At 33.0% G+C, this 19,239-nt stretch overlaps 1 protein-coding gene across 4 annotated transcripts in view; it reads left to right on the top strand.

Moving 5' to 3' along the window:
- COP1 (COP1 E3 ubiquitin ligase) overlaps window positions 1-19,239 on the top strand; it is a 165,225-nt gene that overhangs the window by 75,526 nt on the left and 70,460 nt on the right. For all 4 annotated transcript variants that reach the window (XM_074349831.1, XM_074349829.1, XM_074349830.1 and 1 more), the window contains one exon: window positions 1,188-1,323. In XM_074349831.1, coding sequence (XP_074205932.1) covers window positions 1,188-1,323 — 136 coding nt within the window. The remainder of the gene's footprint in view (window positions 1-1,187; window positions 1,324-19,239) is intronic.

The raw sequence follows: 19,239 nt of genomic DNA, 5'->3' as shown, positions 1-19,239 counted from the left end.
TCACAAAAGTTTACATTAAAAAAGTTGTGTACATGTATATATGTAATGAACTAAGAATAAGGAAGAAGGTATAAAAATAGTGTTGTAATCGGCTTACTTCAAGTTTCAATATAGGAAGCTAACTATAGTAATTGTGTCCTTTACTTTTCTTTCTTTGGAAAGGGAAATAAAAGTCCAAAATTTAAGCAGTTTTGAAAAACAATGGTGTTTTTATTCATGCTTTCACTGTAGGCCTGTTTCTAGATTGAAGAATAGATTAACTCTATAGGTCTTTTATAAGGAAATTTTATGATTTATTTTCTACATCATTTGGTTATGAATAGTTCACTGAAATGGACTTTATTCCAAGTATTTGTAAAATGTGCTGTTGGATGGAATTATTGTTTTCCATATTCCACCAAGACATTTTAGTTAACCTATTTTAAGTTTGATTTTGAGAATTAATAATTCACACATTGTAGATTTCTACTCCATCCCATAATTGGATTTGAAGCACTTCAAAGTTTTATGTGAATGAATGTTTTACTTTCTTTTTACTTAAAAATCAATTTTTAATTTATAGTATTATAACTTATGTTTTGACAGTAAGTAAACATGAGCATGAAGATGTATCCCTGTAAACATGTTCCTTCAAGCTAACAAATAACCCTATCCAATATATGTACCCCTTTCTCTACTTTCACTTTCAAACTGTTGATAAGGGATCTTTGTTTTAATAAATAAGTTAACTTTCCTTGATCAAGGTATTTTTTTCATTCCTATTTTTCTGAGAATAATTGCTTAAAAGAGAAAATTCACACTGTGTTCTTATTGGTGATGAAAGAGATGTTGTTTTTCAAGAACCACAAAGAAATTTTTATTAAAGCTAAAACATCAGCTGATTAATGCATTCTAGTCTTCTCTAAATACACTTTAAAATTTTTTTTACTTTATTTTATTTTTTGGAGAGGAGGAGGTAATGCTTGTTTGATTATTTATTTATTGTTTTTTAATGGAGTTACTGGGGATTGAACCCAGGACCTGTGCAGGCTAAGCATGCACTTTACCACTTAGCTGTATATACCCTCCCTGATAAATACTCTTTAAGAATTGTTGTTTGTATTTAGAATATAATTTTTAACCTGTGGATATTGCTCTTTGACTTATGTTGCAGTTCAATTCATTTTTGTTTTATTTCCTTCATCTAGATGACAGTCGAACTGCAAGCCAGTTGGATGAATTTCAGGAATGCTTATCCAAGTTCACTCGCTATAATTCAGTACGACCTTTGGCTACATTGTCATATGCTAGTGATCTCTATAATGGCTCCAGCATAGTTTCCAGGTAAGTATTGGGCAGCGCTCTTTACTGTTTTCTTTTGTATGAGTATCTCAAATTTAATTGAATTGGAGAAGCAGTTATAGTGTTATAGTTAAGAGCCTGTGTTCTGAAATCCAGATTGCCTGCCAATTTTTAGCTCTTTAGTTATAGGAAAGTTTCTAAATCTCTTTAGTCCTCAATTTATCTCTAAAATAGAATGATTAATAGTATCCACCTCATTGGGTTGAAGTTTGTTTTCTTGTTACGTTTTTGTCTAGTTTTGATGACCAGGTGTGCTCTCTTCATAAGTGCTCTCTCCCCTTCAATTTTCTGGAAGAGTTTATAAAGAACTGTCATTATTTCTTCCTTACACATTTTGTACAATTTTCTAGTGAACTCAACTTGGTCTTGAGTTTTCTTTGAGGGAAGATTTTTAAATACAAATGCAATTTTTAAAAGAGATGTAGGGCTAATCAGGTTATCCATTTCTTCTTGATTGAGCATTATTTTTATTTTGTGTCTTTCAAGGAATTTGTCCATTTCATCTAAGTTGTTGAAATTTTGACATACAAGTGCTCATAATATTCCTTTATTATCTTTTTAATATCTTTAGATTCTATAATGGTATTCCCTTTCTCATCCCTGATTTTCAAAATTTGTTTCCCTTTATTTATTTATTTTTTTAATAGTCTGGCTTAGAAGTTTTCAACTTTATTTGTCTTCTCAAAGAGCCAGCTCCTGGTTTATTAATATTCTGTATTTTTCTGTTCTCTGTTTCATTGATTTCTACTCTTAACTTTATTGTTTCCCATTTTCTGCTTTCTTTAGGTTTAATTTGTTCTTAACTTTCTAGTTTCTTAAGTAGAAACTGAAGTGATTGAGTTGAAACCTTATTTCTTTTCTAATATACATAACTTGTGTTATAAATTTCCCTCCAAGCACTGCATTAACTACATCCCACAGATTTTGATGTGGTATCTTTTATTTTTTCCAAAAATTGTTTTATTGTGGTAAAATATACGTAACATAAAGTATACCATCTTAACATTCCATTATATGTATGTACTACATTTTGGTCATCTGCCGTCTCTCAGTGGATACTTGTGTTGCTTCCATGTTTTAGCTATTGTGAATAATGCTGCTATGAACATGGGTGTAAAAATAACTCTTTGAGACCTTGCTTGCAGTTCTTTTGGGTATATACCCAGAAATGGAATTACAGGATCATATGGTAATTGTGTTTTTAATTTTTAGAGGAACCACAGTGCTGTTTTCTACAGGGGCTATATATCATTTTGCGTTTCTACCAGCAGTGCACAAAGCCAGTTTCTCCACATCCTTGCCAGTGCTTGTTATTTTCTGGGTTTTTTTTTAATACCCATTGTATTGGGTATGAGGTGGCATTGCTTAGATTTGATTTGAATTTCCCTGATGATTAGTAATATTGAGTGTCTTTTTCATGTGTTTAGGACATTTGTATGTCTTCTTTGTGAAAGTGTCTGCCTGAATCCTTTGCCCTTTTTTAAATTAAGTTTGTTTTTTGGTTGTCGAGTTTAGGGACTTTTCTGTATATTCTGATTATTATTCCATTATCAAATTTGTAAATATTTTCTCTCATTCTTTGGGTTGCCTTTTTACTCTGTTGATATTGTCTATTGATGCACAATTTCACATTTTTATGAAGTCTAATTTGTCTATTTTGTTGTTGTTGCTTGTACCTATGGTGCCATATCTAAGAAATGATTGTCAAATCCAAAGTTGCGAAAAGAGTTCGATAGTTTTCGTTTTCTAATCCATTTTGCGTTAATTTTTGCATATGGTTTTAGGTAAGGGTCTAACTTCATTCATTTGCATGTGGTTATGTAGTTTTCTCAGAACCATTTGTTGAAAATCCTGTCCTTTCCCCATTGAATAGTCTTAGCCATCTTGTCAAAAATCATTTGACTGTATATGCAAGAATTTAATTCTGTGTTCTCTCTTCTATTCCATTGGTCTATATGTCTGTTTTTATCAGTGTTTTATGATTACTGTGGCTTTGTAGTAAGTTTGGAAATCGGGAAATGTGAGTTCTCCAGCTCTGTTCTTCTTTTTCAAAATTATTTTGGCTATTTCAGGTCCCTTGGAATTCCATGTGAATTTTAGCATGGGTTTTTCTATTTAAAAAGAAGCCATTGGAATTTTGATAGGGATTATATTAAGTCTGTATATCACTTTGGGAAGTCTGACATCTTAACAGTACCCAGCCTTCCAATCCATGAACTTGGGATGTGTTTCCACTTATTCATGTCTTCTTTAGTTTATTTCAGCAGTGTTTTGTACATCTCATTGTACAAATTACCTTCTTGGTTAAGTTAATTCCTAAATATTTTTTTGATGCTGCTAGTGAGATTATTTTGGCAATTTTATTTTTAGACTATTCATTGTTATTGTGTCAAAGATATGGTATCTTTCCATTTTCATTCAGTTTAGGAAACTTTTAAATTTTAAATCTGATTTTATTTTGGCTCATGGATTATTGAGACTTATCTAATTAGTTCCCAAATATTGAGATTTTCTAAGTATCTTTCTATGATTAATTTATATTATTTGTATCTTCATCATCTTGACCATTGCTTAAAAATTTTAATAGAAGTTTCTAATATACCTAAAAATAGAGAAAATAGAAAAATAATCTGTTAAACAACTATCTCCCAGACTCCGCAGGAGTCCAGATTTTGGTATACTTGGTGTATGTATACTCTTCACTCTTACTTTTCTTTGCATAAGTATTTTCAAGCAAATCTCAGGTACTATGTCGTTTCAGCCCTGCATTCTTATGAAACTCTATGTCTTAACTTATGGACATTGTAAAACCACTGGGCTGTATCATGTATCACATATAACACAATTAGCAGTAGTCCATTGGTGTTATCAATTACCAGTCTGTGTGTTCAGATTTTCTAGATAGAGTGAAAGAAGCCTTTAAGAAGATGTTTTTGATGCAGATCAGGAATTTGGCAAGTTTTAACTTGTTTAAAATTACTAAAAGTGCATGTGCTTTTCCATTTGCATAACTAAGATTTTTATTTATGTATATGAATATTGATCTTGAAATTCAAGCCATTAGCTGAAGAGACTATTGCATTAAATCTTTAATTATGCTCAATCTTGGTTAACTTGATTACAAAGACAGAAATCATATATTTATTTATTTTTCTATAATGTTGGCAATGTAAGTTTTTTTAATTATGCAGTGGAGTGATTAAAGTTTAACTGATGAATTAAATGAGTAATTATTTGACAAAAATTCATTGACCAGCTGGTTAGTGTCAGCTAGGCTAGGAACATAACCACAGACAGGCCAGATTTGATGCCTGGATTCAGGGGAGCTCTCAATTGTATTTCAGTGCCTTTATAGAAGAAATAATATTGACCTGCTGTGTATATATTTACCTGTAATTATATGGCTCTACCCAACTAAGATGTAATACAAATTAGAACTCTTCTTATAATACTGGTTAATGTCCCTCACAACCATGAATCCATCCTGTATTGTATTTTCTTCTCCATTAAAAAATGAACAAAAAACCCCAAAATTGAACAAAATTTCCTTCTTAACTTCACATTCCAAAAGCAGTATTTCTGTCTAGGAAATGTAGAATGGGTTGTACATCTCTAGGTATTCAAAAAGGGTAAGAGCTCTTTTTTCATCATTCCTGAAAGCCATTTTAGCTTGATTTAATTTTGTTTGTTTTTTTTTTTAAATAAATAAACTTTGGTCATGCAAAGATATTTATATCAGAGCACTGCATTCTGAGGCAGAAGTTTACTGTCATAGGAAGACTTAATATTTCAGTTTGGAAATATCACTTACTGAAAATGAGACTAGTTATATTAAAATATTTAAAGCAAAATAAAAAATTTAAAGGTGCCTTTTGTTGTTTCATCTTGCATGTTAACATTCATTCTTTTCTCTTGTTTACATGAATTGACATTTCTGAAGGAAAATTTTCAAAGTTATCAGTTTTCAAAGTTTATCAGACAGAGCTGGTGAAGACAATAGTAGTTAACAGCAAAGGAACGTAGTGGCCACTGTTATTGAAGGGACTTTCAAACTTTCACAACCCTTGTGACTTTTTTACTTTTTCTAATTCTCACATTCAGACACATTGTTGATAATAAATTCATTTTAAAGGTTGTTAATTCCTCTCAAATTAGGACATTTAATGAATTTCTTTTGGGAAGAGAGAGAAAGACATGTTAAGAGAGGACAAATAATTTTGAATTTGGTGCGCTATTTCATTACCTGATCGAAAAAATTATTCTTACTGTAAAATTGCATGAAATGTGTCTAGTGTTGATCATTTATTGCAATGAAAATCTCACTGAGAGGAAAAGTGGAACCAGAAACTTTTGTTTTTAAAATTTATCTTTCTTTAAAGGCCTGGGGATCATTTTGGGTTGTTTAATACCATACTCATAAGCCCACAAGGTGGCAGCATTTATTTACTTTGACAATAACTCAACTATTAGAGAATAGACCAAGTATGGCAATCAGTATCTTATAGTGAAGTTCATTCTCATGAATACCAGATGGTCCTAGGTTAACAACAGCAAGTGATGGAAAGGAGAGAACTTTTCTTACACATAGCAATAATGTCACACTGTGCATTTTTTCTTAAATTAAATATTCACTGGCCACCAGAGAGGAATGGCTTGAAACTGCATTGTTTAAACTTATTGAATACTTAGTAGCAATGGCTATTTTGTTGAATTCTTGGTTTGAATTTTGTGTACCTAGATTGTTATGTTTAAATTATTATACATTCCATCTGTAGTTTAGAGATTGTTTTAACATTTTTGCTTACATTTTCTCAAATTCTTGAAATAGAATTACACCAGGCTTTAGTAAATTTATAAGAAGAAAATGGTTATGTATTGTGGCATTTTTTGCTGCTGCTAATGTAGGTTTTGACTACTTTTTTTCAGATACCTTTATAAGTATTTTACATGACATTTTAAGTACTTCAGTAACTCATTTAATATTTATATCATCCCTATCAATTAGTCATTGCTATTAATCCCATTCTACAGATGAGGGATTGAGGTGGAGAGAGCTTTTGTGACTTGTTCAAGATGAACATAGTATTAATAAATGACAGAACTAAGATTTGAACGAAGACATTTTGGGCGTTGAGTTCTGCTGTTTCATTGTCCCTTCAGGATCTGTTGAAACTTTGGGAAAAGTTTCAGAAAGCACTTTACTTTTGAGACAGCTGAAAGAATTAATTCCTTTGAGTTTTTGATACTTTGTAGTCCTATTACTGTCTTCTCTAAATATTTTTTATTTTTAACTTAATGTAGATACTACGTTCCAGTGTCACTTTGGCCATAGTTTGAAAGTGTTCAAATTAAATACTCATTGTTTGGTAGTAGTAAGGTATAAGGATTGTTTCTACCAAACTTCAGTTTATAATGACAGTCAGTGCTGATCCAAATTTGGAGTACCTTTTAATATTCTTTATTGTAAATTCTTTTTTTTCTCCTTTATAACTTCTTTTTTTAAACATTTTTATTGAGTTATAATCATTTTACATGTTGTGTCTGTAAATTTCTTTATTGTAGAATACTGTCAGTTTTAAATTTGAACTTAAAAAAAAAACCTCCAGGTAATTAATGACTTGTTTTCTGGGGAAGAAGTATGGTTTTTAGGACTGCTTATGTTCTTATCTTTTTGTCAGAAGGTATTTCTGTTATTGTCTTAAGAGTTTCTGGGCCATCTGGGGTTTGTGAGAAATGAGAGGAGTAGGAGTGCAGAGGTAAGGATTTTTTTTCCCTGAATTTGGCCTAGGACGAATTTTTAAGTAATTCAGAAAACTATGTTCTAGGCTAGAAGCTTCATCAGGGAAGGGGGTCTTTTCTGCCTTATTTCCTGCTGCATCTCCATGCCTGGCACATGGCAGGTGCTCATTAGTAAATAGTTGTTGAATGAATGGAGAACTTTTTGTATGCTCTGAGAGCGCTCTAGCAGTCGTCCACCTTAACCTGCTTTTACATATTTGCTTGCTGATAAGTAGAGAAAGTATCCTTAGGCTGAAAAAAAAAAAGAAGTCTGTAATCACCGATGACGCATGACAGAAAAATAAGTTAATGTTAACAACTTAAAATAGAGACATCCAAGATTGTCAGCAAATTTTAATATATTCTTTGTTGTAGAATATGATAATGAGTTTTCTGCTTCTGTGATAATTCAAGATATTGGTTAAAGATGAAATACAAATAGTCTGTTTAAGCTTTAGAAATTGCTACATCCTCTCTCTTCCCCATAGCTCTTCCCAATTCCTCTTGTTTTTCCTCTTTATTTTCCTTTACCCTTGCTTAGGCTGAGGCTTGTCAGTAGAACAGTGAAACCATAAGCTCAAGTCATTTTACACTTACTACCACAAAGAGTGTTAATTAGGTTAGCATTTGAGATTTTAGTAGACTAGTAAAAGTTTGTCACTAATTAGAACATAAAATAGATGCCTGCATGAAAGTTAAGAATTAGAAAGTTGCCTTTTATTCATAATAAAATTATTTTCCGGAAAGAGTAGAATTTGTTAACCTAATGACTCTCTTCAAATAATCAGAGTAGAAGAGGAATTAGAATGGTTCAGTTTGGTACCAAGAGATTAAAGTAGGACTGATGACCAGACGCCACACTTTAAGGTCAATATTGGGAAGATCTTCGTAGTTAGCTGTGTGCAGAAGGGTTCTAGGCTTCATCAGGAGGCAGTTGCCTTGTGCTCTAATGACTTTTAAAATTAATCTCTAGGTTTTTTTCAACCTAGAAAAGTTTTCTGCAATCCTGATATTAGTTGTATGTATATAGTCACCTGTATTTTTCTAGGATATTGTTTTTGCTTTAATTTTTTGAATTTATCTATTCATAACAAACACTGTAAGTGCTGAGGTTACAAATAAGAGTGATATAAAGATTACTGGAGAGACAAACCTTTAAGCCTATATATAGAATAAAGTGTTGTTAAGTGTTATGAAAGTGTGTACTGGGTGCGGTATGGAGAGTGGATTTGAAAGAAGCAAGAGTAGGAATTAGGGAGACCTGATATATAGGTGGTTGTTGAAGTTGTCCAGGAATAGTGCATGAAGATGGCCTGTGACCTATACTGGCATGAGATCAGTGGGGCTTCGGTGAAGAAGTATTTAAAAAATATGTAGGGACTAGAGTAGACAAAATTTGATGAGTGATGGATGCTGTCTTTGAAGGAGAAGAAGATAACTAACTTCCAGGTTTTGGGCTTGAGTCGCTGGGCCGAAAAAGATATGTCATTTACAGAGACAGGGATTCCGGATGAAAGAGCAAGTTTATAGATAATGAGACACATGGGAGGTTATGCATTGGCGCTCTGGTTGTACAGAGAAGAGGGCTGTGAATAAGGGAACTTGTGCAGTCGACAGTTGACACCATGGTTGGAGACTCATGTTTAACCTCATCAGGTAGAGGAGGAGGAACCAGTAAAGCAGATAGAGAAGATTCTTCGATGAAAATGAAAACTAGAGAATGTGTTGCCGTGCAAACCAATGAGGAAAGGGGAGAAATTTGTAGGATTAGATCATGTGCAGGATTGAATTCAAAGCATATGCTCTACCACTTGAGCTATACCCTTTCCCCCCAAGTTTTCTAGCATTTTGTGTGGCACACTGTAACATCTAAGTAAATGTTAGACAGTATTCTTACTGTTTCAGATTTACTAACATGCCTAAGGATAGTGGGTCTCAAACTTTGGTAGGCCTCGGGTGTAGCTGGAGGGCTTGTTAAAACAGGTTCCTGCACCCACTCCCAGAGTTTCTGATTGAGTAGTCTGTGCTGGGACTAACAGATTCTCAGCTGACACTGATATTGCTGGTCTGAGATGACACTTCAAGAACAGTCTTAGATTAAGAACTTTAAAAAAGAAGATACTTACGTCTAGTAGAAGAAATTTACTTCTACTAGGAAATACTTAGAATTTTAATTCTTAAGAAAAGACCATGATTATTTATTTTTTATAGTTTATGTTTCAAAGAAAATAAGGTAGAAAACCATTTAGTTCATAGTTCCCTAACCAATAATCTGTCCTAGTGTGCTATGAATGGGTTGCATTTGTACCAAGATATTTATTCCTTCTATTCTTGGATCAGTTGGGTGAGGGCTTGGCTGGGGAACCAGCTTGTAACCAACTGTCCTAAGGACAGAGGGAATTAATCACATGTTTAACTTAATTTGTCTTGCCTGCTGCACAGAGATAGGGAAACTCTAGCTTAGAGAACCCAGAACAAATAAAGTCTCTTAGTTTCTCTCAAAGTTGTCTTAGTCATTTTTGGTGAACGAAGTTTATAGTGAAAATTGGGATTAAGCTCCGTAATATGTAAAGTTTTGTTATTTCATGTTGATAATTAACCTGCAAAGCTGAGTTCTTAAAAGGAAGCCTACTCTTGCTCTGCTGGAGGACTATCTCACTTTGACATAGAAGTGAGTCACTGGGCTGCCAGTAAATAGGATACACAGTTTGGGGGATTGAAAGGGACGTTTTGAACCTTTTAAAATTTGAAAAAATATGTTCTTAAATGTAGTCTCTTTAGTCCTTCTTTCTTAACACTTTTGACTTAATTAGGAGGATATGTAGGGGAGGAAAAATCCTTTTCTGTCTGCCCTTCTGAGTTCTTGGCTGGGACCCCTATATAGTTAAAAAGACAGATTAACAAGAGAAAAACAAACAAGTTTATTAATTGATACATATGTATATTTCATATATATACATGGGAGAAACCCAGGGAAATGAGTAGCTCAGAGAGGTGACTTAGAACTCTGGCTTATATTGCATCTTTAGCAAAGAACTGTAAAGACAGGACAAAGGAAAACAGTTTTAGGCTTTCAAGAGCAGCAAGCTGTGGGAAGGTAAATATATGTAGAAGGGTCTAGTTTGTCTGCAGATTCATCTGGTGCTGTCTCTGGGCTGGTAGGAGTCTAGTGTGTCCAGTAAAGGTGGATTTAGCCTGCTTTTAGGCAGTAAAGGGGAACAGGTCAAGAGACATTTCCCTGCATTTACTGCTTCTTGATTGCCTTTGGCTCAAAATAATTTTCATGTCAAAGAGGCATATTTGGGGGTGACATTCTGGTTTCCTTTGGATAAAAGCAAAGTCTCTGTCCATTTTATCACTAGTGTGAATTTAGTAGGACTGCACTTTACCACACTTTAGAAATAACTGTGATGTCAGTATACATAAACTATAATCTGGTGAAGTGTTTTATAATATAAAAATTTGACAAAGGTAACTTCAGTGTAGCACCATTTTCCTTAGTTGTGGTAATTTGCCCATATATTGCTAACATCAGAGATTTCTAGGCATTTAAAACTTCTTAGATAAGATAGGCTGTTACTCTAAGAACAGTTGTACGCATGTATCATTTCAGTTTCTTCCCCTTTATCTGAGTTAATTTCTCTCTTTACTGTTCATAATAGAGTTTCATATTTACATTTATCTTTTTGGGGGGGAGGTAATTAAGGTGGGTTTTTTTTTTTTTTTAATGGAGGTACTGGGGATTGAACCCAGGACCTTGTGCATGCTGAGCACACACTCTACCACTGAGCTATCCCCTCCCCACAGTAGAGTTTCATATTTCACAAACACTTCACCTGTAAAGAATTTAACCTCTGGCAGTCTCATCTGTCTGAATCACAGTCATTAACCAAGGCTGAAGTGAGAAACAAAAAGGCTTCAGAACAAAATAAATGCCATTAATTTAATGACCAACGCTCATATATTAGCATATGGCTAGCTTCTTGGGTAATTTCAGGTTTATTGACTTTTTTTATATACAGCCCCTGTAGTCTTAGTTATCTGGCTTGTGTCTCTTCAAATTGTAAAGGGAAGAGAAATTTCAGTAGACAGATTTCAATGACAGCAGCAGAAAGTGGTAGTTGTTAGCTTGACAAAGGGAAGAAATGATGAAACTGCAAATAGGAGCTAAAAAGTAAAGCAGTTTGTTTCCATTTAATATAAGATCAAGTGGTTTGACATATCTTAATAGACCCTGAGATCATTGAGGTGTAGTAGAGTGTGGTAGCCAGTGTCCACAGGGCTGTTCACCTTACTGTGCTTAGTGTGTTCATACGAAGGTGGTAGGGAATATATTACATTTGACAGATTACACATGAGTAAATCTGTTTAAAAAGGGGATGAAAAGATGGTTCCAAAATTTACTTACCTGATATTTATTGAGCATATACTCAGAAACTGCTTTTCTATTATCCGTTATTTTTTATATTTATATGTATTTATTTATATTTATTTTTAATGGAGGTACTGAGGATTGAACCCAGGACCTCATGCATGCTAAGCATGCACTCTACCACTTGAGCTACCTCCCCGCCCCCATCCTTTAAAAGTAATTTTAAATATACATATTGCCATTGGTGTAAATGTAATATAAAATTCATATTTCTATGTAATTTTATTTTTACTTATTTATTTTTTAAATCTATTTTTATATATAGTGGCTAACATTTATAAATATCAAACTCCCAAATTTATTGTCTCCCACCCCCTTTCCCTGGTAACCATAAGATTGTTTACTAAGTCTGAGGTAATTACTTTTAAATTATTGATATTTGTAAGTTTCAAGCTTTGCACTGGTTTTACTTTTAGAAAAGAAGACATTGTGAATAAGAAAAATCCTGGCTTTTTGCTTCATATAGGAATCAGTAGGCTATGGCCAAGGGGGCTCAGATTTGGTCCATTACCTGTTTTTGAATGGCCTATGAACTAAGCATGGTTTTCATATTTTTAATTGATCGGAAAAAAAATCAAAAGAAGAATAATAACATATGACGTACAGTAAAATGACTTACAATAATGACATGAAAACTATATGAAATTTGAATTTCAGTTTCCATAAGCAAAGTTTTATTGGAACACAGTCATGCTTGTTTCTTAACATATTGCCTATGGCTGGTTTTATACTGCAACAGCAGAGCTGAGCAGCTTCAGTAGACAGCTGCACAGCTTCTCTGACCTTTTTACAGGACAAGTTTGCAGACTCCTGACCTAGTAGATTTGCTTAGGCTCTAAGCACATGCTATTACACTTGATTAAAGTTTTGTCATATTTTTGGACTTCAGTGTATCTATGAAAGAAAATGGCTTGTGTCAGATCTTCTGATCTTCTAGTGATGACTGGCTATTTTATATGCTTCATCATTATTTAACACAAATAACCTGTCACTTGGCCTGTCGTGTGGTAAGCACTACATCATTGATTGAATGGTAGCTACAGATTTGTAGTACTCATGTAATAACAAATTCTGGTATGTTTCAGCAGACAGTTTACTATTTGTGTCTTCTAAAAATTATTTATCCAGTGGAGCTGAATATGCCTTGAAATAAGACGAAAGCTTGCATCATGATTAGCTGTATCATTCTAATCTGGAAACAGGGATGGTTTTCTATCACTAATGATTTTTAATTGTGTTTGTATTCTGTCTCCTCTTCTCGTTCCTTTCCATTTTTGTTGATAGCATGTAAAGTTATAAAATGCTGTTCTTTGATTCATCCCTGAGAGGGCTTAATTTGTTGTTCTATTATTTACATAATTTAAGTTTAATAACTGTAGAATCACAAATTAGATCGTTTTAAAAATCAATTTATTTACATACAATAAAGTGTTAAGTATTAATTTTGGCAATTGTATAGACCACAATCAGAATATAGAACATTTCTAAAAATTTTATTTCCTGCCACTTTGCCTTTAATTTTACCTCTTCCTCCAGACTCCTGTTCCAGGCCACTAGTTACCTGCTTTCTGTCATCATAGAATAGTTCAGTCATTCTGGAATTTCTTATAAATAGAACTATGCAGTATGTACCCTTCTGTGTCTAGCTCAGCATGTTTTGAGATTCATCCATGTTATTTTTTGTATCACTAGTTAGTTAACTAGTTAATTATTTAGCAATATTCCATTTTATGAATTTTCTATAGTTTGTTTATCCTTCATGTGTTGATGGACATTTGAGTTGTTTCCAGTTGGTGACTGTTATGAGTAAAGTGACTATGAATATTCACACGCAAGTCATTTGGATATTCATATTCATATTTCTTTCTCTTGGGTAAATGCCTGGGATTGAAATTGCTGGGATGTATGATTAGTTTGTGCTTAACATTTTAAGAAACTGCCAAACTGTTTTCCAGAGTGATTGAGTTATTTTAATATTCCAGTCAGCAATGTAAGAGAGTTCCATTTGTCCCCATATCCTCAGTAACACTTGACATTGTCAGTCTTTTAATTTGTGAGTATGTAGTGGTTTTTCATTGTTGTTTTGCTATGCATTTCCCTTATAACTAATGTTTTTAATGTGCATATTAACCATTTGTATATCTTTTATGAAGCACTTACTCAAATCTTTTCCCCATTATTTTAAAATGAGGTGTTTACTATCATTGAATAGTGAGCAATTTTATGTATTTTGGATATACAAGTCCTTGTCAGAAATACGTATTGATAGTATTTGCTCCCAGTCTGTGGCCTGCCTTTATATTAATAGTGTCTTTCAAATAACATACGTATTTAATTTTTATGAATTCCAGGTAATCAACTTTTTAAAGTGATGTAAGCTCTTTCCTTTAGAAATGTTTGTCTGCCCCAAATTGTGAAGATTTTTCTCCTTTGTTTTCCTCTGTAATTTTAGCTTTTACATCTAAGTCTGTAATCCATTTCGAGTTAATTTTTGTTTAAATTAAACGAAGTAAAGGTTGGAGTTCAGTTTCTCCCCCCGCAGTATGGATATCTGCTTGTTCCAAGCAGCATTTATTTAAATGATGAACTTTTCCCTTGGATTTCTATGTTTAGGATCAATTGAGCTGATATTTATGAGTGTACTTCTTGACTCTCTTTTCTGTTGTATTGATCTGTATTTCTGCTCTTAGACCAGCCCCACACTCTCTTGATTATTGTGTTATAATATGCCTTCGAATCTGATAATGTAGGTCCTACAACTTTGTTACTCTTTTTCAAAGTTGTGTTTCCTATTCTGATTCTTAGCATTTCTACATAAGTTTTAGAACAAGAGCCTTTTTTCTTCTCCTGCTGTGATAGCTTGAAAGGATTTATCTAGTAAAAGTCACATTTTCTCTTGTATATTTTTCTTCAGTGGTTTTGTCTACTTGTTTCTGTAGGAAACATGATATAGATTTCCGGTTTGTTAAAGTCTATCTGGCTAATGGATATTTTGAGGGCACGCTTTTATATATTCATGATGAAATTTTTCTTAGAGTATACATTTTCCCTCCAGATTAGTCCTCTGCAGTATTGAGTAGTTTCTTTATGTCATGTTATGTTGTTTCTCATGAAGCATCCCAGCAGTGACATTAATGATTTAATATTGCAGTCTTAATTGGTTGCTCATAAATACTTACAGTGGATACAGAACTAAAAAGTTAGGTGTATCTTCTACTTCGATTTCAAAAGTGAAGAATTGGACTTTTACTTGCACATAGATCCTTCCACTTTATTAAATACAGATAATTCCAAAGAAGACAAAATGTCATACAAGCTTTGGGGACAAGATATATTTTTTTAACTCTTGTTTTTTTCTCTAGTAGATGTTTTAATACAGTCTTTCTGTTAATCTTTACTTCAGAAGTTGTTTTCAGTTTGCCAGAGTTCTGTAATAAACGCTGTCTATCATAGGACACTGTTATACTCTTCACAGAAAGGTGTTTTAGGACAAATGAAGAGTCTACAACTAAATTAATTTATGTGAGTGTAGATTATAACTTGATATATATAGGCTTACATGAGAAAAATTTAATAATCAGAATGTTGATCTTAAGGAGCCTCAAGTTGCATCTTTAGTTTTAAATGCTTTGAGGAGAAAGACATTTTATCACAGTGTAAACTCTTGACATTCACAAAAGGGTTTCAGACTATAGTTTGTCATCCAGTATACGTATTTGTTCTGGCTGTTCAGTGATAGCCAGAGGACACAGAAAAATAAAAAATTTTAAAGTAACTGTTTTAAAGCAAGATCTTGTAGCTTTATGGGATTGAAAACAAAACCAGCCAACTAATGAAAATAATCAAACAAATATATACATAAACTTTAAATGTGGCTTCATTTTAGTGCCTATGAAATAAAATCAAGTATATCCACTCATTCAAGATAGGGGTCAATAAATTAAGACCTACAAGCCAATTTTGACCCATTGCCTAATTTTGTACAGCAACAATCTAAGAATAGTCTTTATGTTTTCAAAATGTTGAAAAAAGGGAATTTTTTGTGACATGTGAAAATTATATGAAATTCAAATTTCAGCATCCATAAATAAGGTTTTATTGGAACATTGACATTATTCTGAAATAAAATTAATGAATATTGCAACCTATACACACATTAAAATGTATAGTGACCTATCTCTAAAGGATACATTAAAAATAATTTAAAATAAGATGTACATTTTAATATGTAAATTACTTGATATGACTACATTGGACAATATAATGGACAGATACTTGAGCCTACTTACAATGAATAAGTTTGGGACATTCAGTGACTATTAGAAATGCATGGTTAGTTTGCCTTTATATGTATAATGGGAGTCATTTCTGTGCTCAGATAATTATTTATAGATTTTTTCACTTGCATAAGAATGAGTGATATAAATACTTTTGAATGTATAAAGTAAATTCTGAGATGATCAATGTAATCAATAGGATGGGAAGAGGAAAGGCAAAAATAATTTTGTCCTTTGCTCAATTAGAGACTTAATCTTTTATTTCTTTCTGTAGTAACTCATAAAGTCATAAAAATAGCCACTAGACAGCAATACTACAATTCCCATTAATGAGAATAACACAGAAATCAGAAAGAAATCAAATAGTCAGATATTTTTTAATTAAAAGTACAGTTAAAATAATATGTATCACAAAATAAAATGACAGAAATAAAAGCAAATATGCGCTTGATAAATGTAAATAGTCTAACCTCCCATCAGAAAGGAAATATTTTCATGTTAGATAACAATATGAAGCATAAAACTGTGCTATATGTAAGAGTTCCTAAAATTTGGAGTTATGACTGTAGAAAGTAAGGTTTAATTCTGGCTAGAAATTAAATCTCAGTTTATCTTCCCCCTACCCCCCGCATGCATACACATGTGTGAGCACACGCACACACACACACGGCACTTCACGATAATCAAGATTCAGTCCATGATGAAGTTTCAGTAGTTATAAATATCATATATTGGGAAATCCCTCTGTTAACTATAGTATAAAATAAAAGTATTAGTTATATGAGACTTTAAATCAGATCAGATCTTAGTTCACGACAGATCAGACTTAAGTGGACTAAAAATAAAACTATAGAAGCCCTAAACAGCACATAATTAATAAGTTAGAACACATATACAAACATGTATAAAGAATATGACTTCTTTTAAGGTGTCCTTGGCACATCAGAAAATGTACAGAGTCTAAATCATATATGAAATGTCAAGTTACAGAAAATAAAAATAGCAGAGACAGCATTATCTGATTACAATACGGTAAGACTAGACATTTGTAGCAAAATTAGAAAACAGAAAAAACCTAACACATGGAAATATAAAAGCTATTTTGGCAACTTTAGGGTCAAAGTGGAAATAAAACCACTTTGGTGACACTTCTATGTATTAGAACCTATGGGATGCAGAAAAAATTTCTTGCTTTACACACTCAACTAATGAAGAAGTAAGTATGAAAATAAATTAACTATCCAGCTGAAGAAGTTAGAGAAAGAACAAAATAAACCTAAGTAAAGTAGAAGGAAAGTAATAAGGTAGATGTGAAAAAAACAAGTGAATTATAGACAATTATTTTCAATCAATGAGCCTCTTAAAACAAATAAAAGATGCACATTTGTTAGCTTAATCAAGTGAAAACTAGGAGAAACTTCAAGTACGTAAAATAAATGAAACTGAGGAAATAACTACAGGTACATTGGAAGAAAAAAAATAAGAAACTACTTTGCTCATGTCTATTGCAAATAAACTTGGGATCTTAGATGATACAGATTATTTTCTAGGAACTATAAATGATCTGAACTGGCCCTAGAAGAGTGAAAATCCACACAGGCTAATTACAATGGGAAAAATAGGGAAAGTTGTCAAATAGAAAATAGTAAACCTCACTGGAAAGGTAGGAGATCTAAAAGAAGAAAAAATTTAAAACTGCTGAGGAAACAAAATTTGAGCAAAGTTAAAGCATATGCCTAAATGGAAAGACTAAATGGAAATGACAAGAAATGACAAGAGTAGATTTGGAGAGAGTGATTCTGAGCTGGAAGATAAAATTTCCAAGAACTCATGGATTGGTAGCAGGAGTAACAAGGAACAGTACGGAGTGCTATAAGTTACACGAGGTTTTAAGGAGGTTGGAGGGAGAATGGCTGGAAGAAGGCATGGATAGCAAGGAGGACACTGACTTTCATCTCGGCGGCCTGCTTGAACATGGAGTGTGAGAGAGCTTCAGGGGAATTGGCTTTTTCAGGGGAAGCCAAATTTCAGTTCAGTTAAGGTAAATGGGAGCATTCAGAGGCAAAGTTGAGGTTATCAGTGGTAATCTGGGTGGGGAGAGGTTTAGCTTTATTTATCTATAGTAAAAAGAACATGATTTTTGACCTAGCACGTCGTAATCCAGGTATATTTAAGGATATTCTTGCAAGTGTGAAAAATGACACACATAGAAGGGTATTTACTAGTTGCAGCATTGTTTGAAAGTGAAAGACTAGAAAGTAAATGTTCCTCATTAGACTGGTTAAATTTATGATACATCCATATGTTGGAATTCTGTGCAACCACTGGGAGAAAATTGAGGTATCCCTAATATGAAATGATTGTCAAGATACTGTGTGATGTGAGAGGGAGAGGGCAAAGTGCAAATCAGTATGTACGATACCATCCCATGTGTTTAATTTTAAAAAAGAATATGAATACATATGAATACATATATGCATAAGGTAACTCTAGAGTGATGTACAAACTGTAACTATTGGTTGTCTCTAGGGAGGTCAGTTGGGTGCTTATTTGGCAAGATTGGGAGGGAGACTTGCTTTTCTCTGTATACTTTTTGAACCATTGCTTGTATACATATTTTTAAAAATAAAATAAGTTTCAAGAAAAGGTTCAAGCCAGGTTATGAAGGATCTTTGCTAAAGGTTGGAGTTTGGATTTTACATGGTTGTAAATAAAGGTAATTATGTGAACAGAGCTGTGTTTTTGGAAATTTTCCCCAATATCAGGCCTTCAAGTAGATTAGAAAAGAGGAAATCAGGATTAGCAGACTTGTAAGGAGGCTGTTGCAATAGCCCAGGTTTGTGTTAATGCATATTTCTGCAAATTTCTCAAATGAGTTCTGGTTTTCCATCAGTGAGGTCCGTGTTTGACAGGTAACAGGCACGCTGGGTATTTGATGGAGGAAGATACTCACGCATCATCCATTTTCTTCCAGTAGGCCTTAGTGATCATTGAGTCCTGAGTTCCTGCGCCATGTTTTGTCCTTGTCCTTTGGAATTTGCATATTTGTGTATCATCTTTCCCACTAATTAGAAAGCTTATGAGGCTACTTTACTCCCTTTTTTCCTCACTCTGTTTAAATTGTTGCACAGAGTGAATGATATTATTACTGTCATATATAATATAGTAGGTATCATTATGTTATTATTATTTATTTTGCTTTTTATGTATTCCTTGAAGACTGGCCCTTTTTTTTTTTTCTCATTAAAATGGAAAGTTTTGCACAGTGATTTGAGAGCTTAGGCTCTGGAAGCAGATGGCTTGAGTTGGAATTACCTACTGAACCTTGGGCAAATTACTTAACATCAGTATACCTTAGTTTCCTTATCTATATAATGGAGATTTGAAGATTAAATATATTTTATGTAAAGT

This window comes from Camelus bactrianus, chromosome 21, assembly GCF_048773025.1.
Source record: "Camelus bactrianus isolate YW-2024 breed Bactrian camel chromosome 21, ASM4877302v1, whole genome shotgun sequence".
Taxonomy (NCBI): domain Eukaryota; kingdom Metazoa; phylum Chordata; class Mammalia; order Artiodactyla; family Camelidae; genus Camelus; species Camelus bactrianus.
The sequence above is the reverse complement of the archived record's forward strand: the minus strand, read 5'-3'. Positions and strand labels throughout refer to the sequence as shown.